The sequence below is a fragment of the Grampus griseus genome (assembly GCF_964374135.1).
Source record: "Grampus griseus genome assembly, chromosome: 7".
In the NCBI taxonomy this organism is placed as follows: Eukaryota; Metazoa; Chordata; class Mammalia; order Artiodactyla; family Delphinidae; genus Grampus; species Grampus griseus.
The window spans coordinates 69081868-69104336 of record NC_139001.1 but is presented as its reverse complement, the minus strand read 5'-3'; the positions used below and the strand labels follow the sequence as shown (position 1 = coordinate 69104336).

Here is a 22469-nt window from a genome sequence, read left to right as displayed (position 1 = left end):
CCGAAGGGCCGGTCTCAGCCAATCCGAGCTGAGTAGGGCAGAGCTGGACTCCGGGGGGGTTGGTCTCGAGGAAGTGAACGGCGCGGCCGGCGAGTCCGTCAATCTCACTTTCACCTGCAGCTGTACCTCCGCTTTTCTCCCAGCCTGGCGGACGCTGACTCGGAGGGTGACGGTTGACGTTCGCAAGATTGTCATGGCCTACCCGCGATACGGAGGAGGGGTGAGTCCTGGCCGCTTCGGCGCGGCCTCTGCCTCCGCGGGGTGTGGCGCTCCGGCGGGCGGTGCCTGCTAACTTCGCCCGCCTCTGGTACTCGGCGGCGCCGGGACTTCGCGCCGTGTAGGAAGCCGGGGCTGGGGCCGAGCGGGGAGCCGCAGGTGTTCTGGTCCCTGAGGAACCCTTAGACGAGTCCTTGTGGAGCCAAGGGTGTGGAGTGTTTTTAGAAATTTCTTCCCTGGAATGGAGGAACAAAGCATCCTTTTTCTTGTTCCAGTAATCTTTTGTGGTGCGCCCTCCGTCCAATCCTCCTAACCCCCTCCTCCCCGGTTTTGCTAGACATCCTTTTCCTGAATTTTTTGACCACTTCTTTTCTGTTCTCTATGTTGCTTATGAATAAATTAAGGTATGCTAAATGTCTCCTAATGTTTACTATTCTACCAAGGACAGTGTTCTTCTAGAATTTGGGGGCGGGGATGGGGGAGTGGGGAGGTGGAGAAGATTATACTTTCTTACGTAACCGTTTATCCTGCATCACTTTTGGGAGTTGGGAGTTGTGACTGTAGTATCCATTATGGTAACAGGAAATAAAACAAAATTTAAAATTTCAGTTTACATACATTTTTATTTTAGGTAAGTGTTATAGTGTGATCAGTATTTTCAAGCATAATGATACATTTTAAGCATAGAAAGCTTATACAGATGAGGAAGAAACAGAATAAAAAATAAGTTCCAAGAATAAAAGGAAAAAGGTAAAATTTCTGAGTGTTCCAGAAGAGCCTTTTCATTTCTCTTAAAAAAAAATGGATAGGAGCAAGTATCAGGTCATTATAGTATGTAGATAGCAACGGATACTTTCCAAAGAGTGATGTAAGACATCATTTGTGAATGTCAAGATTTACAGTGTATTAGGCATTGCTTAATGCCTAATACATTTGACTTAAGAATGTCAAATGTCAACATAAACTGTGGGGAAAAGTATATAACTTTTCAACATTGTTTTAGGGATAGGGAAGCAAATGTTTGAAGAACACTGACATAAGGTACAGCTGGTATCCTGAGGTATGAAGTGGAGTTCTATGCAGCCTGTTGTGACTTATTACACAGTTTATATGTGCAGAATTCTCCAGGGTTACAGATTATATGATCTAGTTTATCCAAAGTAACCCTCACAAAATGGACAAGTAGTTGAAAATTTCTGGGACGAAACTAGGGATCAAAGAGAATACTAAAGATTCAAAAGTGTGCAAAACTACATGAAAATGACATTGCTGACACAAGTCCAAGGTTTTCTTCAGTCGCATTACCAGGTCATGACAATGATGACCTAATGGTCAGTTTTGATTCATTTGAAACTATTGGGAAGACAACTTGAAATATGAATTTATTATAAACTACTCTTCAGGGTTTACTTTGTAGGCTAGGGGTCTGAGTTTCCCTCCATGTGGGCCCTTCCACATGGGTCTTGAGCTTCTTCATGCTGGCCATGTTCTAAGAGAGAAACTAAAGCTGTGTGTCCTCTTAAAGTCTTAAGCCTGGAATGCATGTGGTGCAGTTTCTACCAGATAAAGCTGAAACAGGCCCAGCCCAGATTCAAGGGAGTAGAGAAAGTCTTTGCCTTTGCAGGGGAAAGGTTGCAAAGAATTTGCAACCATCTTTAATCTGGCCTCCACCAGGCTCTGACATTTTTGGATTTTGGAGAAGTTAATATTGCGAGACAGGAAGGAAAGGTAGATAGAAGGTTATTCCTAAGGCCAGGTTCTTCATATAATACTGCTTGCCTGACTTTGATTAAAAAACAAGTATGCTGAACCCTCCAGGCACACATGGAGATGCCACAGTAGAGGGTCTATAGCCAGTCTCCTGGCACCACCTCAACATGAGCTTTTCGCTAATAGGCTTATATTTAGTTTGGCCTCTCTTCTTAGAAAAAAGTTTTTTCAGTTTTCCTTCTGTGAAGCTTAAGGTGTGAGGGTCTCCAGTAAGCCTTAATTTCTTGGATATGCCCCAGGCCTTGATTGCCCTTCACGTCCTTGGAGGCAGGCCTTGGAACCAAAGTCTAGGTGTTTGTTTTTTGCCTCAGAGCAAAAGCTGCTTTGGGAATTTCGCTAATCCTTTTACCTCTGGGTCTAGACTTGTCCCCCAGTATTGGCCTGGAAGTTTCCCCGTATGAGTGAGGAAATTTTACCTTTTTCCTTTAATATTAAAAAATAATATTTTATGAAAATTTTTTTTGTGTGTGTGAAGATTGATCTTATCCTAGTTACCCTTATTAGAAATAGGAAGTTTTTTTTCCTTGAATCAATATTTGTAATTTATAGAATTTAGATACTTTTAGAAGGCCCATTTCATTTACATTTTTTTTTTAATTTTTAAACTTTATTTTATTTATTTATTTTATTTTTGGCTATGTTGGGTCTTCATTGCTGCGCGCGGGCTTTTTCTAGTTGGGGAGAGCTGGGGCTACTCTTCATTGCGTGCGTGGGCTTCTCACTGTGGTGGCTTCTCTTGTTGTGGAGCATGGGCTCTAGGCACGCGGGCTTCAGTAGTTGTGGCTCGTGGCTCGCAGACTCTAGAGTGCAGGCTCAGTAGTTGTGACACACGGGCTTAGTTGCTCTGCGGCATGTGGGATCTTCCCGGACCAGGGCTCGAACCCATGGCCCTTGCATTGGCAGGCGGATTCTTAACCACTGCGCCACGAGGGAAGCCCCTACATTTTCAAATGTATTGGTAAAGAGGTGTTCGTAAGCATTTGTTAATATGTATTTTTTAATTTGAATTCTCTTTGTGGTTATATACACTTCTCTTTTTTATTCCAGAAATTGGCCTCTCCTCTGACAGTCTGTCTCTTTGCAAAGAATAACTTTTAAAGTTACTTTTTTTTCAAATTCATTATATTGTTTTAATGTTTATTGTTCCCTTTCTTATACTTCATTGCTTCATAATCTAGTTTTTGATCCTTGAACACATTTCCTGGAGCTCCCATACTTTCTGCATCCCTTTGGCCTTTACCATATCCCATGCTGCAGCTTTTCAAACTGCCACTAAAGGCTCCTACCTTTTGCCTTTTTCCCCCTCTTAGAATTCTTTTCTCTTTTTGCCCATCAATTTCTGCTTATTCTTCAAAGATGCAGATCAAGATTTTTGTTCCAAATGGAATAATGAACAATCTTGATACTTATTCCTCCTCCAGACTCATTAAAAACAGTGAGCAAAATATCTCTCTAAGATATAAAAAAATGTATACCAAGTTCCAAAGTGAAAAGAAGACAGTAACCAGAGCCATAGCAGGAAACAAACAGTATGTAGTCTCTGGGGTCAGCTTTATATTTGAATCATGATCTATTTCTTACTAGCCATTTGACCTTAACTAATTCAGGAAACCTTGAAGTTTCACGTTCTCAACTGAAAAAAGGATAGTACTTTCATATCTCACTGAGTTGTTGGGAAATCAAATCACATGGTAGATGGAAAGTCGTTAGAACAGTACCTGCAATATAAAAAGCTCTCAATAAACATTAGCTGAGTATTATTATTATTGGTATTCTCATTGTTGTTATTCTTATCAGTTTTGAAGAGGACTATTGTTGGAATTATCACTTTATTGTTCTGTTCATTGATATCTTGCTTTTTAAAAAATAAATATTTTCTAGTGGAGGGGATGTTAGCCCTATGCATCTTCCCATGATTCATTCACAGTTTTGTTGTATTGTATTTCCCATGTATTCTATGTATGTGTCTTTAGGTATACTACTTCTTAGTTTTACTCTAGGTGAAAGTTTCTTGTATTTTAGGTATACTACTTCTTAGTTTTACTCTAGGTGAAAATTTCTTGTATTTTTTACTTTTTGCTTCTTGTATTTTTTACTTTTTTAAAGTGTGCCTCATTCTTAGAGGCTAGAGACTTCTTTTTTCTTTAACACTTTAAAACATGTTGGATAACATTTGTTGATGAGCTGAATTAAGTAATGCAGGGCATCTCGCAGTTTGTAGCTAACAGCTTTTGTGATAATTTGGGAGCTTTCAGTAACTCGAGTTTTGCTTTTCAATGGACTTCTCATAAGTATTTTCTTTTAAACCAACTTCAGTGGATAATGGGTAATATTTGTATTAATAACCTTCTCCTTTTTCACTTTTATAGCTTGGAAATTTTAGCAATCAGATGCAAATGGGACAGCCAATGCCAGGAACAGGGCCAGCTGTGCTCCCTGGTGGATACCCTGCATACCCAGCTTATCCGGACAGTTATTCCTCAGCGGGAGACCCCATGTGGACATACTTCACTGCTGTTGCTGACCAGGTAAAATCCTAAATATATAGCACAAATATCAGTTTTAAAAACTGATTGCAACTTAAAACAAATGTCAGCTCTTTTATTTAGTGTGTCATTTTAAATGTATATGAAACTTGCATTTTAAACTTATCTAGACTCATTTTCTTCTTGAGCTCAGAGATGAGGGTAGTCATAATTATCTCATTAAAAAGTCTGTTAGTTTGATGTCTGACACGTTAGGAGTAACCAGGGTGGTGTGTGGAGACTGAGCCAGATAGGATCTGGGAAAAAGAGATTGTATGTAAACCTCCTTGAGGAAGCTGGGGCAGAGTATCACAAAGGAGACTTGTAAATTGTGGATGTTTCCGGGAGAGGCTTGAGGATGGTAAAGCAAATCAGGAAAAGATAAAGGAAACAAGGCAGAACGAAGGGACAAATACCAGACTAATGAGCAGAGACAGAGATTCATACTTGGGTCTCAGTCACAGTCCATGTCTCTTTTCTTTTATAGTGGTCAAGAATGATTTATTGAGTGCATAGAATTTCATAGAAGTTTGATAAAATTTTCAATTCATTATTCAATCACTTAAATGTTCACTAGGTCCCATATGCCTTTCTAGAAATAGAGGATATGCACAGAATTATTACATGTGGCAGACACTTTGTTTTGGCTACCCGAATTCCATTCAAAACCTCCTTTTCCCTTTTCACGTGTGGTAGCGGTTGGAAAGCCCTAATACCATCTCAGACACCTTTCTATAAAGGTAACCATGTGCCATAAGACTGGCCATTGAGATGTAGGTGTAATTTCTTTGGGATGCTTTCCTTTTCCAAATGAGGAAAGCTTTCCTGGAACTAGTGTTGGCCCTTTCTCTGCCTTCATCCTACTGCCTGGAAAGGGGACTTGCAGTATGGAGGTGCTGCAGCCACATTGTGATCTTGAGGCAACAAGCTTGAGATAAAGGCCTATGGATGGGGAATGTGGAAACATGGAAAGAGACTGATGGCCTCATTAAGTTGCCACAGAGTCTTGTTCTGCATAGCCCCAGACTTCTTGTATAAAAACAACAAACATTGATTTGTTTAAGCCCCTTTTATAACATTTTCTAATTGTTCTGTAGTTAAATGCAATCCTAACTGTTGCATTATGCCACTCTTATCTGCAAAGAACTCTTAAGTATAATACTGGGAATAAGTATGTTATCTATAGCTGACTATATAATAAATCCATTTTATAAAATTACAACTTAAAACGTAAGAACCAGACATATATATTTAGAGACTTTTTTTGACTTAAGAACTATTTCATTGTAACAGTTGTCAACAATAATTTGCTATGATTGTACTATTTGATACTTTCCTTAAATTTTTCAGTCTTGTGCTTTTGAATAATTAAATTCCATAAGGACGTGGCCCTTGTCATATTGTCTCTTACCCAGGAGGCACTAGGATTATATTAGTCATTGAATGGATGCATAAACTATCTCATTTTCAATTTTTCATCCAAATATTTAGACAGTTCTCTTATATGACGAATTTTGTCTGGCTTTAAGGGTTCAAGTGTAGTATCAGATTTATACATTATGATCCTAGAACCTAGTTACCAAACTCACCTCTGCAGCTATATTCTTTTTTGATAGGCCTCATAATTAAAGATACTCTGAGAAATGTCCAATTAAAAGTTTCTGCAGTGTCCCTTTTTATAGGAGGATGTTTTCCTAACAGTAATGATTCAGTCATCAGTTGATTCAGGGAAATTCTGGTTAGTACGTGCATAAATACACACAGGCACACACACGTATACACACAGAAGTATCTTGATAATACCAACAACTTCAACTTTAATGTGCACACTGCTTGCATTTTTCCACACAGCAGCTCTGTGAGGTAGGTCAGATGGATGTGCTCTTTTATTATAGATGAGTAAGTAGAGATTAAGATTGATTAGCCTAACAAATAGGACTTGAACTTGAATATCATTTCAAAATCTTGCTGCCTATCAGTTAACCCAACCAAGGGCAATTGATTTTTTGTTAATTATCTATCTAAAGCTCTTAATATTTAATTAGAAAATGCAGTTTTCTACCCCTAATGATAGGTAATTTAGTTGAGGGTTTAGATAGTTGATCACAATCCTCAGCTCAAACTGCCTGTAAAGAGATCCAAAATGATCCCTTGGATTTTCTCCTTATAATTTAGGAAGACACTGCTTGTTAGTTAATTAAGATAACATGTTTTTATAAAATGTATTAAATACTAGTGTGATGTAGTGTACCAGGATAATGCTTTCTGATAGTGATAAATAACTTTCTGCAAAGCTATTCAGGTTATTAGAAAAACTCCAAAATTCTATAAAAACACATGCAAAATAGAATTTCATTCGTTAATTAGGTTTTAGACTTTTAAATTTAATCCATACTTGAATGAGAAATTGTAATAGTTTCAACCTTTTGAAATAGTAAATGAATATGGCTACAAACTGTCAGAAATGACTACAGTTTAGTGAAGAACCAAAGGAATTATCTACATTCTACCAAACAGCTAACTTGCTTTGTACTAGATACTGGGCTAGGGTCTGGGGATGAAAGGTAAATGAAACTCAGATACTGACCTAGACGATCTCTGTCTAGTCAGGGAGATAGACCTGTGGGAAATGATAACGGTACAGGGAGAGGCGTGCTCAAGGTGAGTGAGTGAAGATGATAGCAACACCAAGAACATCCTCCGACCCTTACACTTGTTCTCTTTGCCTAGAACTGCACTGTCCAAATTAAATAGAGTGTGAGCCACAAACGCAAGCCACATGTGTAGTTCTCAAGCCTCCAAGTAGTGCATTTTAAGGAGTAAAAAGAAATAGGTGAAATTAATTTTAATAGAATATTTTATCTAACCCAGTGTATCAAAAAAGATTAACATTTCAACATGTAATCATGTAAAACTTATTAATAAGATATTTTACTCTATGTCGTGGTTACTAAGTCTTGGAAATCTGGTGTGTATTTTACACTAACAGAACACCTCTGTTCAGACTAGGCACATTTAAGCGCTCGGTGGAATGTGGGGCTAGTGGCTTCTGTTTTGGACAACTCGGGCCTAGAGCACTCTCCCTCAGATGTCTGCATAGCTCGCTCCTTCACTTTCTTCAAATCTCTCTCAAAATTCGCCTGCTTTACCAAAAGGCTCTGCTTTACCATCTATGTAAAATACCATTGGCCTCCTCGCCGTACTCCACAACACTCCTTCTTAGCACCTTTACTCTGCTGTATTTTTTCCCTCAGCACTTACTACCATCAGATGTAATTTCTGCTTTACCGCCTCTCTCCCACCACTAAAATGTAACCTCTATGAAGGCGAGGAATTTGTTTTGGACACGGCTTGGTACTTAGTCCATTTAATGGTGCTTGAACGTGTTAGGTTGTTCAACAGATATATGTTAAATGGATGAATTTCTTATTCTTTGTAAATGGAACATATCTGTTCATTTATTTCTCTGCATTTTCTTAGCATACTTGTTTTAATGATTGCTCTATAAAATTCTTTCATCCTGTATGAATTTGTTCTGAAATGGTTCATTCTTGTGGACTGTCTTTCTGAACATTAGATTTTTCCACATACTTTGGAATATTGGTTCCTTAAACTTACAGTGAGTGAAGTTTTTGTTTATTCTCCTCACCCCTCCCCTAACCTTTTGTCCCCTTCCACGTTTCCCTTCCTCTCTCCGTGTCACCCTTCCGTACCTAGCGGTTTTGTGATTTTCCCCACCTAGATTGTGTCCAGAAGCAGACTTCACTAAAATATAAAATCCTTTGCCTTGAGCTAAGTTGTTCTAATAAATACTTGGGTTTATTTTCCAGAAACAAGCAGACTAAAATACAATAAATAAACCAGTACATACTTTAATATCTTAAAAATGTAAAACCGTCAGGTAAATCTAACAGGCTTGATAGACCTAAACAGGGTCAAAATCAAGAGACAAATGAAGTGAATGATGCAAGCACAGGGTCAGATCCTTTGTTTAAAAACTGGATATTTATTCACAGAATTTTTGCGTTAATTTTTTTAATATCGCATTAAAACATTACTGTGACTACTGAGTTTTCTTAAACTTCCTTATATTTAAAGGCTAGTCTCTCACTTGCCTGATAATGTTTATAATACTCCTTAGAAGTGTCTATAATACTTCTTAGAAGTAGTTTGTAAAAGTTATGTTTTTTTCTTGGGTTCTTACAAATTACGTGTTTTAAATTTGCCTCCTTAATCCTTTCTCAGAGCTGTTGTTTTGAATTTGTGACAGTGTATGTGATGCTTCCAAGTAAATTAACTCTTTATTTTTGTAGAAAATAGGATGAGGTACTGAAACATAATGAGAGTATTCAACCTGGTTCACTTCCATTGTGGTTACTTGTGATAAAAAAAATTTTTTTCCCGTAAGAAGGTCAAACAAGAATATTTGGACAAAAAATCAGAGGGGACTCTAAAACTTTGCTGAGGTTAATGCTGTGGAGGAAAAAGATATTTTCTCTTCCCAGTTAAAGATTGAGTATCCTTTAGAAATAATCTCCTCTCAAAATGGGCATGAAAGGAAAGTGTTTGAGACTTCTCTGAACGCATTTTAGCATTTTAGGCATTTTTCTAACTATTCTAAGTAGAGGTATAATGATTCTCACAAGGTATTACTTTGCACTATTATAGGACAGAGTGATTATGCTATTTTTCAGAAGCAGAGAATATAACTTATATTTGAAATACCTGAATAATTTAATAGAATAAAATTTGATTGTGAAAAAAGTATTCATGTTGTGTGATGTTCTCTAATGTGCCTTTGCCGTCAATAATTATCTCTATAATTTTGTAGTTGATAATAGAGTAGTATTTTGAAGATTGCCTATTTATTGATCGGCCTAGAACAGTTAGTTAGCATTTTAGTATGCTTTTATACAGCTGATTTTATTAATCAGGTTATAATTATTTTGTAACAGGATGGTGAAGTGGATGCTGAAGAACTTCAGAAATGTTTAACACAGTCTGGAATTAGTGGAACTTTTTCTCGTGAGATCTCTTTTTTTCTCTGTTAAAATTGGACTAGGAAATTCATTTTCTAACTTTTTTGTTTCCATACTTAAAATATTAAAAAAAATTTTTATCACATATACATGCACATAGCTCAAAGAACCAAATAATTCTGCAAAGCTTGTTATGAAAATACTGTTCAGCAATGCATTCCTCCCTCCCCAATGTTAACCACTCGCAGAGAAAATCTCTTTAAAGTTCTTCAGCTAATTCTTTTGAAATTTGCCTCCATATCTCAAAATAGCATGCCTTTATCACTATGGATTTTCACTTTTAATGATCATCAATTATTATGTCCTGCCTTGGGTGATGAGGATGTAACCCTCTCACCTGTGTCCCTGTACTCTACACAGGAGCTCCCTCATCCATCTGCTGTTAAGTAATTTTCATTAGCTCACTAATCAATATTTGCCTTATTGTTACTATCTAAATGCTCTTCCTGAGTCTTGTAATAATATATGATTAATTTTTCTTTTAATGTAACTTTTTGCTTTTTCTGAAATTAATCTTCATCCAGGAGCTTTCTGTTGTGCTTCGTTTTCTGTGCATAGCTGTCATGCTTGCACTCCTGGAGCCCTTTCTTCTCTCTCTTGAGTTGGATCTCCCCTTCATTCCATCCCTTGTTGTCATTTTAAATTTGATAAAATATATTGAATTAGCTTCTTAATAAAAGTGCATGGGAGGTAAATTTTTTGAGACTTTCTCTGAAAATGCTTTCATTCTATCCTCAGAATTAAGTGATTGGCCAGGTATAGAACTCCAGATTACAAATCATTTTGACTTAGAATTTTAAAGGTATTGCTCCATTGTTTCCAGCTTCCATTGTTGCTTTATCTTTTTGTTTCCTGCCTGTATGTTGTTTATTATTACTGTGTGGAGGCTTGTGAGATCTTCTTTGTCCCTAGTCTGAAATGTCACAGTGCTGTGCCTGGTTGTGTGGGGAATGCAGTGGGCACTCCTAATCTGGAGACTCATTTGCATTAGTTCAGCGCTGTTTTCTCCATTTTCTCTTTCTGGAATGTGTCTTTGGACTGGGTCACTTTTCTTACCTTTTCTCTCCTACCTCTTATTTTCCTCTACTTTTGGGGAAATTTCCTCAACTTTATTTTCTTTTTCTTTTTTAACTATGGGACGCTTCACAGAACAAACTTGTGTGTCATCCTTGTGCAAGGGCCATGCTACTTTCTGTATTGTTCCAATTTTAGTATATGTACTGCTGAAGCGAGCACTCATCTTTATTTTCGAAACCTTCCATTGAGTCTTTCATTTCTCCTATCATGTTTTTAAAATCCAAGAGCCTTTGTTCTTTTTTCATGAATGCGATGTCTTCCCTTATCTCTGAGATTGTTAATGTATTTTTTTTAAGCTTTTTTCTTCCTACATAACCTACTTCCTCCAGTTTTTTTTCCCACGTTGTTTGTTTGGCTGTCTTTCATGTTAGGTGCTTTTCTCAGGTGTCTGATGATCCTAGCTTGCTCATATTTAACTAAAATGCCAGTTAGAAGCCCTGAGAGCCAGGCTGGGTGTTGACTGTAGACTTCAGAGTCTGGTGGTTTGGCTGGGCAGTGTGTCCTCCAGCACTGGGTATCAGGATCTTTCGGGATTTCCTTTGGGGCTGGTTGTCCAGTTGATCTTCTGTCTGGAGCGGAGGAGGGAGGACTCATCAGGGTTCTGTCTTTTGTAAATTGTCATTGAATTTCCTTGTTTTAGTAGATAGTCCTGTCCTCAGCTGTGCCTGGTTTCCTGCAGTGCACAGCCCTCTCCAGAGAATAAAACCCCAGATGTCTACCGGCGTGGGAGTAGCCATCCATGTAGCTGAAGCAAGGAGGGGATTTGGGGCTCTAAAGGCTCCTTAGATAGACATTCAATCAGTCCTTCGGTTTTTGTCTCTACATTCACACCCATTTTCAGAAGTACTGCCAGTCCTTAAACGTTTAGAATATCCTCCAGGATAACCAGGCTGCTTCTCAGGTTGTCTTATTGCAAGTTCAGGAAGCCACTTTCTCAGATCTAGGTTGTCAACTTAGGTCCACCTACTTTTCCAACTTGCAAAATTTTATTCCTTTGTTTTCTCTCTCATTCTCTTCTTCGCTAAAGGATTACAACTTTTAGAAATTCATTTTAATTCTGTCCATTCTAATGGGATGTGGGAAGAAAGGGAAAATCTGTCAACTTTCCTAAAAATTCTCTCCCTTCATTCTTCGTCAGATACTTAATCTTACATATACTTGGTCCTATTTTGAGATTGATTGAAGATCTGCTTATTTGATGACTCAATTTTTGTCATTTATTATCATCTATTCAGATTCTCCCACTTAATGAATGTGTGCTGCCATATTAACTTTAAGGCAAAACAGATGTCATTTACTTGACAAAATGATGGAATGCCATTCCAGAGATTTCTCCCCCTCCTTGCCTGAGTAGTTTTTGAATGAAGGAGCACTGGGCTCCAATCCTGACTCTTCCACCTGTTAGCTAGTGAACGTGGGAAACTTTATCTTTCTGGGCCACAGTTGCTTTATTTGTAAAATTGGGGCTAGGATAGGTTTGGCATGTTTATGTGAAATCACAAAACACACACTACCTGGCTCATAGTACATGCTATTCACTGTCAGTTGAATTGTCAGTCTGAAAATACTGTAACCACCTATTCTAACATTGACACCATATGAAACATTCAAAGAAAGCTCTTTTAACTTTTGGATTGTTTTATAATTTTCTTTAATGGGTCTAAAATTTAGCTGAAATAGTTTTTTTCTTTATAAAAATTTCAAAATATTTTATCAAATAGCATAAAGTAAAATAATTTTAAGCATTTTTATTTATTCATTCATTTATTTTAATGAGCTACTAGTAAGAACTTTGTAAACTTGACTGTACTGACATATCTCCTTTATCAGGACTATGTGTAATTAGTCTTGAGATAAATCAGCATGCTAGTTGAATGTAATTGTGATAAGGTTTAGAAAAATTAAATTCTGCCTAGTGAGTCCTCAGTTATAGTTCTTTAAATATGAAAGTGTTAATATTTCTAATAATCCCTGATTTTAAGATAGCAAACTATCTTGTTATCTTTATTTCTTCTTCCTTTCTTTTCCCCTCCCCCGAGAAAAAACAGTTGCTTTCAGTTCTGAAGCTCATCTTTTTCTTACTTGGTTGATGGCAGTAAACTACCAGATGGTTTACCTACATCCAGATCCATCTTACTTTACTCTCTAGTATGTTCTTCGTCAATTACTGTTTCTGAAATGGAAATTTTAGAATTGCCCCTCTGTTCCTTAAAATCCTTTAGTAACTTCCATTGGTCTAAAACTTTAGGGTGGCATTCAAGACTTTCGTGACCTGGTCCTCATCTGGCTTTCTGAAGTCATTATATGCATATGCCTCTCCTTCCCATATACCCCAAGCTTTAACCAAATCTCTAACACTTTCAAGTTATGTGATCTCAGTGTATGACAACTTCTACTTAAACCTGACTTGGCATTTGTGTTAGGAAGACTGAAGCCCTCCTTTTCACTTGTTTAATTTTCAGTATTTTATAATTGCTTATTTAATTACCCAAATCCCCTTACTAGATGTGAGTAGTATGAAGGTAGTAACTTTTATTTTAGTCTCTTTTTTTTTTTTTTTTTTTTTACTATGCATGCCTAACATTCAAAGTTTGTTCATTGGGTGATTGTGTATGTTTGGCAATGTGGAAATGTTTTGTTTTGAAAACAGAAATTGTTGTAATTTTATATAAATAAAATCGGGCAGAATTTAATTCAAATAATAAATATGTTTTATAGCCTTCAGTTTGGAAACCTGCAGAATTATGATTGCCATGTTGGATGTATCCTTGACTAAAAATAGAAAATATTGGAATAGAGAATATTAAGGCAATTGTTAGATATAAATGATCATAGTAAACTAGAGAGTTTAACAATACTTTGTAACATCCTGTTTGAATTCCATTCTTTTCCATTTTTACACAGAAATCTATTTATATGCTAAATTTGGCTAACTCTTGCAGAAGTGAACTTAACAATATTTTAGTCAATTATTTGGAGTTTGGGGTCCGGGTAGATTCTTTGGTATCAAAATTTATTTTTGTTAATAAAACTATCAGAGAGATTACACAGGAAAAATGGGATTTAATGAATTCAAAGAACTTTGGGCAGCTCTTAATGCCTGGAAGCAAAATTTCATAACTGTTGATAAAGACGGAAGTGGCACAGTAGAGCGTCATGAATTGAATCAAGCCATTGCTGCTATGGGTAAGAATATTAAATTCTTTAGAGTTGATCCAGGTCATCTTTGTTCAGATGAATATTAATTGTTTAAATTTGCTAAGTAATAAAAGGGTATATTATTTCACCAGCTGTTGTCCAATTTGATTTCAAGGTTATAGATACATTCTGATTTAAGACCTTTAACAAAACCATTTTATTTCTGAGTTTTCCAAAGATGATCTTTCATACACTCTGGTTGATAAAACAATTTCTGAATTTCCTTTGTTGAGTATACTTAAATTTATTCTAATTGTTTGTACTCACTTACCATTTATATTGTATTCTTTTGTAACTTGGTAAGATCTCTAATTTGACAGCAAAGCCTTATCTCAATTACAGGTCTCCATACATAGTCTAGCTTTCTAGCAGTAAAACCTGTTTTTTTGGTTTTTCTTCTTTTTTTTATGTAGTGTAGAACACACAGCAGACACCGGAAGACCTCAAAATGGGAAGTCTACATTTTAGAATATCTTAAAAGACTGTAAATTTATTTTTAGCATATCTCTGATAAGCTGAGGTTCTCAGTCTATTTTCTTTCAAAAAGTGATAATATAAATGGTGTTTAACTTGTTTACAGTTAATGCAATTTTAAGTAGTTTTCTTAATTGTATTTACTTTCGTGATTTTATTTACACTCATTTTTAAACAAAATTCTTTTGTAACAGAACTCACTTTTTGAAAGATTTTATTTAACTTTCAGAAATCTGAACCAAGTGCAAATTACCTCAAATTCCAATTTAAAGTCAAAGCCATGATTAGTTTCGTTGTATCAATAGATGTTTTAATAGATGGTCATTTTAGGGACAGTCCTGGCCATATAAACATGTATAGTTCAACTATAGAGTCTTAATTCCTAATGAATTAAACTTGGTTCTTAATTCAGCACAGTGTTGGAAAATTAATATAACCAACTGCAAAAAAGAAAACCACCGAAGAGTTCACATAGGCAGTTGAGTGTAACAAAGAGGTATTCTGTATTTTTCAAATTTAAGGTCTTCAGATATATTTTAAGATATTCAAATTATTTTTACTGAGAATGCTATGGAAAATCTTATGAATTTTATCAGTCCCACATCCAGATCATAATTCTCTAATAGAAAGCTCAGGGCTTATTTGCATATAATTACATTAGTTTGCATATATGACTTCTATTAATTTATACCTTTCATTTACTTTTAGCAAGTTTCCTGGATTGTATTTCATTTTAGCTATGCATAGAATTATCTTCTGTTGCATTTGTTTTTATTATTTTTCCCTTTGACTGGATTAATGTCTTTTGTCTAAATCTACTAATCCATTAATATATAAAGACAATAATTCTAGGCAGCATTCTTCACAGTAAAGTGTACACATTCATTAAATACATAAGAATCTCTAGGGGTGCAACAAGTGGAATATATTAATTTATATTTTTAATTACTTTTATTCCATTCTTTTTAAATTTTAGTTTTATATATACTTTAAAATGTAAATAATCAAATAGTAATTCATGTATAGAATTTAAAACTAAATGAATGCACATATAATGGGATTGAGTGATCCAAAACTTTTTACTCATAGAAGTACACATTCAAAAACTTTTGGAGTCCACTGGGCTAGACAATAAAGAACCAAGGAAATAGTAAGAAGACTGTGGTTAAGATGAAAATCTGTGAAGAAACAGAATAAGGGTTATAGGACAAAATGGAATAACATTTTCCTATTTCTCCCCCCTCTGAGTAACCATGTTGATTCTCAAATTTTCTTTGACTATAAGAGACACTTGTAAGCAATATAGTCAATGGGAAATATAGGTTTGAATGATAGCAAAGATCACTAATAACCTTTGCTTTGATTTTCTTTTTTTTAATAGGTTTGTTTTATTTATTTATTTATTTATGGCTGTGTTGGGTCTTTGTTGCTGTGCACGGGCTTTCTCTAGTTGCAGCGAGCGGGGGTGCTCTTCATTGCAGTGTGCAAGCTTCTCATTGTGGTGGCTTCCCTTGTTGTGGAGCACGGGCTCTAGGCATGTGGGCTTCAGTAGTTGTGGCTCGCGGGCTCTAGAGCGCAGGCTCAGTAGTTGTGGCACACAGGCTTAGTTACTCTGTGACATGTGAGATCTTCCTGGACCAGGGCTCGAACCTGTGTCCCCTGCACTGGCAGGCAGATTCTTAACCACTGCACCATCAGGGAAGCCCTCAATTTCATTCCCTTTTATGGCTGAGTAATATTCCATTGTATATATATATATATACCACATTTTCTGTATCCATTCATCTGTTGATGGACAATTAGGCTGCTTACATGACATGGCTATCGTAAATAGTGCTGCAGTGAACACTGGGGTATCATTCCTTTTTCTGGCTGAGTAATATTCCATTGTATATATGTACCACATTTTCTGTATCCAGTCATCTATCGTTGGACGTGTAGGTTGTTTACACGTCCTGACTATTGTAAATAGTGCTGCAATGCATATTGGGGTACACGTGTCCTTTGAGTTATGGTTTTCTCAGGATATAGTAGTGGGACTGCTGGGTCATGTAGTAGTTCTATTTTTAGTTTTTTAGTGAATCTCCATACTGTTCTCCATAGTGGCTGTATCAATTTACATTACCACCAACAGTGCAAGAGGGTTCCCTTTTCACCACACCCTCTCCAGCATTTATTGTTTGTAGATTTTTTGATGATTGCCATTCCAAAGCAATCTACAGATTCAGTGCAGTCCCTATCAAATTACCAATGGCATTCTTCACAGAATTAGAACAAAAAATTTTACAATTTGTATGGAAACACAAAAGGCCCCGAATAGCCAAAGCAATCTTGACAAAGAAAAATGGAGCTGGAGGAATCAGGCTCCCCGACTTTAAACTATACTACAAAGCTACAGTAATCAAGACAGTATGGTACTGGCACAAAAACAGAAATATAGTTCAATGGTACAGGATAGAAAGCCCAGAGATAAACCCACACACATATGGTCACCTAATTTATGACAAAGGAGGCAAGAACATACAATGGAGAAAAGAGAGCCTCTTTAATAAGTGGTGCTGGGAAAACTGGACAGCTACCTCCAGTCCTCCCAGAAACACCCAGAGCTCTGATATTCTTTAAAGAACTATAAAATTACAGGGTTGAAATATTGATGCATTAAAAAAACCTGTGACATACACTAGACCTTATTTCAAAATCAAAATATATTTTAAAAACACAAAAAGATATTTTCTTTTTCCTAGCTATCACTTTTTTACAAAGCTAGAATTGTGAGAATTATGTACCACTTCACTATTAGTAATGAAACCTTTGATCAATTTCAATTGGAATGTGTTTTGTTTCTAATGTATATTTTTATGTAATGAATTTTGAATGTTAATTTGTTTTATGACTTTATTAACAAGAATGCATTGTTTGTTGTGTTCTTTTGATGTTTAGTTTTGGAAGTTTTAATCTAGCAATCCCTTTTTCTAGGTTATAGGTTGAGTCCTCAGACATTAACTACTATTGTTAAACGTTATAGCAAGAATGGCAGAATTTTCTTTGATGATTATGTTGCTTGCTGTGTGAAGCTTCGAGCATTGACAGGTATGGACCATTTATGGGTACAGTATCATGTAGCTTTTTTCTTGAATGGTGTCCCTCACTTTCTTCAGCAAGTTGATGGTATTATGTATTTTCCCCCTTTATTCACTATTAAATCTAATCAGAGCTTTAAGGCTTTAAAAATTTAGGATTATAAATAGTGAAAAATTGTTATAGCTCAGTTTTGGAAAGTTTTCTTCATATCTCAGTTGCCTGGGACATAAAATCACTTAAGATTTACTTGATTATAAAATTATTCATTTTTTAGTACCTGGGGACACCAAGTATTTAAAACTATAGATTTTAAATTATAACAGAAAAAGTAATTTTTTTGTTTAAAGATTTCTTTAGGAGAAGAGACCACTTGCGACAAGGGGTTGTGAGTTTCATATATGATGATGTAAGTATCCTGTATTACATTTTTGATATTTATACTGTGTTTTGTATATGTTTACAGTTGTCAAAAAATTTAAGTGATCTCTGGTTTCAGTACTGGAAATAATATATTTTAGAGACCATATTCTTTATGTTTTTCAGCTTAACGCAAATGTAAGATTCAATCGTGGTAGAAATACCAATTTGACTTTATAGTAAACATAAAAATACTTTTAAATTTTATGACAGACTTTTGGCAGTTTATGTTCCAAATCATTTTTAAGGGCAAAACTACCATTGCTTTTATAAAGAGTAATTTACTTGTGATGGTCTTTCTTCTAAGAGAGATAGGAAATTTTCATCTATGATAGGTAATGGAACTGTTCATTTCTCATTTCAGATGGTTGCTGTTAACCTGATTCCAAGTTTGTTTTGTTTTTAACTGAAGGAGAGGTTATATTTCACATGTTCTTTAGTGTTTCAAGGTTTTGTTTTATTTTCGTTATGTAGGAATTATAGGGTCAACTTTACCCTACTAGTTTAATACTGGTTTGAGTTACAAGCCTTAGAAACTCAAAATTTCTCCTTTTGTGAAAATGCTTCTGTAGAATATAATTAATCAAAACCAAAACCATTTTGTTGTTACCAGCTGGTGATTTTGCTTATGTATTAGTTTTTGCAGGGCACTATGACAATTTGATAGTCTAGAATTTGAAGGCTGAAGAAATACTGTGAATTTCTCTGCTTGGAAGAAATGAACTGAACTACTTTGAATTAAAGCTTTTGGGGCTTTTCCATGTTCCTGTCTGTTAAATCTCTTCTCTTTCTATGTGTTTTTACTTTAGCTCACCATGCAAAGCAGTAAAAGAGATGTTTTTGTATTTGTAATATTTATATAAATTTATAACTTTAGGGATATCTGCATAATAAATATTGGGATATGATTAAGTGATATAAATACCTCTTAGTTTTAATTTTCTTTCTTACTTACAAGATAGATTATATAAGAAACCAAATGATGAAAGCCTAGATAAAACTAATTTATACTTACCTGAAGGTTATAAATTATACTTGGAAATTTTGTTTGTAGTTGTTGGTATTTGAGGGTGAGCCAGAAGGGGAAGCCTAGATTTTGCGCCATCTTTGTAATAGGGTTTGTTCTTTGATCACATAATCAGAGAACAGAAATTCATGAGTCTTTGCCTGTGAAGAAGAAAATTGTACTTCCTAAAATTTTATCTTAAATCACCTTAGGTGAACCATAAATTAAACTATGGTGAAATAAAACTACAGGAGGCATTGTTTTTCCTTTTTGAATTTTTTGCAGTATATATTTTTCTTCAATATGTTTTATTGTCTCCTGTGGAAAAAAATTCTTAATAAACATAACTTTTTTCTCTGCGCTTTATAGGTAACCTAAAATGGCGTCTTTTTCTAAATCTAGATTTTCTGGAAATGACGTATTTTTAATGAAATGTCAATATTTAAATTTGTCCTTTTAAACTAAATTGTTTATACATAATGCTGTTAACTGTTTAGAAAGTTTAAAAAACTCCAGTAATCTACCACTTTGTTTAAATGTTCAGAAATTATAAGTTTGACTTTCTTGACAACATTAGCCAGTGATTTTGGCATTAGTAAACCAGTAAGTCTTTACCACTAGGTGTAATGTGGGTCCTAAGCATGGTAGGCATTGTGGAAGCATTTTTGAGTGGTGTTACTAACAAAAATTGCAAAGTGGAGTCACCAGGTCCTTAGCATTTAAGATTCCTGGTATAAGCTGCTGCAATTAATCCAGTCCCTTTCTGGGCAAACACCCCAAAGTCTTTCTTAATGAAGTTTTAATAAACCACATATTTTTTCTTACACTTTAACTGACTATCTTCCAGCTTAAAGGTGCAAATGTCATAATCTTAATATGGCTCGTGACCAAATTAATAGTTTTTCATTTAAAAATTTTTCATTAAAAATGGAGGATGAATGGTAGCATCTTGAACAAAAACCTTTTATAAACTTTCACTTTAAAAAAATCCTAGAAAGGCAGTAATGTATATTCATGTTGATATTGATAATTTTATATAATTACCTGTCGAATTCATTTGGTCAGCTTTATAAAAATGTGTGAATAAATAATCCATGTAATTTTGTCCTCTGGCTGTTAATTTTTTTTTCATGAACATATATTTGATAATGTGAGAGCATGTTAACTGAGTCATAAAAGATATCGAATTCTAATTAGAAGTGTTGTAGGAAAAAGCTAATGTAAACACACTATATCATTCATGTTGAATAAGGGTGATACTATGACTCAGTAGCATGGAATTTTAACATCTGATTTATACAGGTGGTTGTTACTGTCCTATTCTGAGGTCATTTATAATTTTCCTTATTTGGATGCTCATAGTTGAGGTAAAACTTTTAAAATGGCTTGACATGACTCATATAAGTTTTGCCAAATGACACTTTGTGTTAGAACTTCTTCACACAATTCTCTAAGTCATCCTTTTCCAAAGGTGTTCCTATGACTTTTGGTCATAGGAGGTCTGTGAAGAAGGAGTTTCCATGACCAAACGTATTTGGGAAAGTCTCACCTTCCTCAGGGAGCTTAAAAAAGCCTAAGGTACAGAAAATCTCATTTAATTTTATTTGACCCAGTTTTTTCCAAACTTTTTTTTTTTTTTAACCACAGAACCCTTCCTCTTAGCAAAACTAATGTTCCATGCCAATGCACCCCAGTTGTCAGACAGTTCTTTTGCACTTTGCATTAGATAGATAATTACATAAACATTAGCCTTAAAGAATATATTACTAGGATTTTTTTGCTGAAATGCAATTCACATTTTTGATGCTTTAAAATAAGTAATGTAAACAGACATCCTTTACTAAGGTAAAAATTAAATAGTTTTACAGGGAGTATGACTGGAATATGAATATAGTTTGGTAGTTTGTACTGGTTAACTCATGCCCCAGTTTTCTTATGATGATGTAAATTATTGAATAATGTACACTCTTAATGTCTAAGTGCTTTTATTTATCCAATAAACATGTTTTCATGTCATTTTGAGAATTTTTTTAATAAACATTCAAATAGCTTGCTGTAAAGTTTTGCATCATACAAAATCTGTTACATATATATTATGAGATGCTTCAGTTCAAATAACAGTGCAGTAATTCACCTATGCCTAAAAGACTGCCAAATGATTAAAGGTCAGGAATTACACTTCTATTTCGAGTGGCAGTTTACACATTTTAAATTACATCAAGGGGAGATTAACACTATTGGAATCTTAATTTGGTCCACTTTAAATGTTATTTCAAGGACTGCGCTCAATTGATCTATCAAGCATGAATTCAGAAACAAAAAGTAATAAAAAAAAGTCAAGTGATATGTTTATTTCCAGAAAAGGCATTTACCCTGGAAGAAAGTAAAATTTATCAATGTAGTTAAAATCTGTGTAATTAAGAACATAAAAAAATTAATTTGTGATGATTTCTTTAAATATACAAATCACGTTCACCTGTTATGGCATTACTAAACGACAAACAAAAGAAATACTATTTGTCAGAAGTGTGTTTTTCTTTGTCCTTTTATGTTCGACAGACTCATAAATGATATGTTTTCTTTGTAGCAGTTTTCTGAGAAATTAATAGGAATAGATTTGTCAAAATCTGGTAAATTAAATCTAGTGAGTAAAATTCAATACATTTTCCAGGTTAGCATATTTTTCTTTTAAACTTTAAAATGCAACCATGGGTGTTTGATTACTTTGAAACTTGTATTAAAAGATCACATTTTTGTTGGTCTTAATCAAATCATTTTCATAGCAAATTAAGCATTTTGAAATAAATGTACAATGCTAAGTTATCATCTAAGAGTATATCTTGACTTCATAATAATATTAGATGATACAAAGAAAAAATAAATATTTAGAACTTCTGTTATTATAGTGATGAATGCAGGCAGGATTTTAAATGACTACTGTTCAGATAATTTGTAGTCTAGAATAAGATCATAACATCACATATGTCCATATTGAATTCAAATTGTCCTGTAACTTAGGATTCTGAGCACAAAACTACTTGCCAGAAAACTGGGAAAGTTATGAAAAATTTCTCTGTCTCACTATCAGCTCAGTATTTGAATGCTGGGAAACCTGCATTTTTGTTTCTTGCCATGTCTTTTTCTACTTATTTTAAAAAACATATAGTAAAGAAAAGAGCCTTATATTACTTAACATTCATTTTACCCATGTAGCTTGGTAATATGCAGCTTTGTGTATTACATTTTGAGCATTCAAAGCTCAGATGTGCTTCTATATCTGAATATATAGTAAGTAGACCTTGGTGGCACTTCTGTGCTGCTATGATGTACCACAGAGGGAATGAGTAGGCTCCTTGCCTATGTGCTACTTACGTTTTTAGGTGTGCCCCTTCTGCAACATCAGAGATGGTGGCAATTTGGAAATCTTACAGGGAGTGAGAAGAATTGGTCTAGGTCATTTAATACCTATATTCAGAGACAAGTATGCCAGGAATTAGTACCCCTTCTGATACTGTGTATGTGGGTGTGGGTGCAACCTTTTCCCATAAGCGTAAAAATATGAATATGTACTTTACAGATATACACATATAGTCATTTGCATTTTAGTTGACTGTATTTAATCACGTTTTATCTTGTTATGATTACTGAAATTGCCAAGGGTAACCT

General features: G+C 35.0%; 1 protein-coding gene across 2 annotated transcripts; it reads left to right on the top strand.

Moving 5' to 3' along the window:
- The first annotated feature begins 73 nt into the window (after positions 1-73).
- GCA (grancalcin) lies at positions 74-19066 on the top strand. 2 transcript variants are annotated; one of them, XM_082658318.1, is made up of 8 exons: positions 74-220; positions 4356-4514; positions 9467-9536; positions 13346-13389; positions 13666-13813; positions 17276-17389; positions 17728-17786; positions 18435-19066. In XM_082658318.1, the coding sequence occupies exons 1-8, from the start codon at positions 194-196 to the stop codon at positions 18459-18461; spliced, it is 648 nt and encodes a 215-aa protein (XP_082514444.1). In that variant the 5' UTR covers positions 74-193; the 3' UTR covers positions 18462-19066. The 2 variants fall into 2 exon arrangements, with proteins under 2 accessions (XP_082514444.1, XP_082514443.1); XM_082658317.1 differs by lacking the exon at positions 18435-19066 and adding an exon at positions 18162-18263.
- The last annotated feature ends 3403 nt before the right edge of the window (positions 19067-22469 follow it).

Coding starts and splice junctions, on each gene's coding strand:
- GCA (XM_082658317.1), top strand. CDS start 194: ATGGCCTACCCGCGATACGGAGGAGGG. Junction 4,515..9,466: donor TCACTGCTGTTGCTGACCAG/GTAAAATCCTAA, acceptor ATTTTGTAACAG/GATGGTGAAGTGGATGCTGA. Junction 13,814..17,275: donor TCAAGCCATTGCTGCTATGG/GTAAGAATATTA, acceptor CCCTTTTTCTAG/GTTATAGGTTGAGTCCTCAG.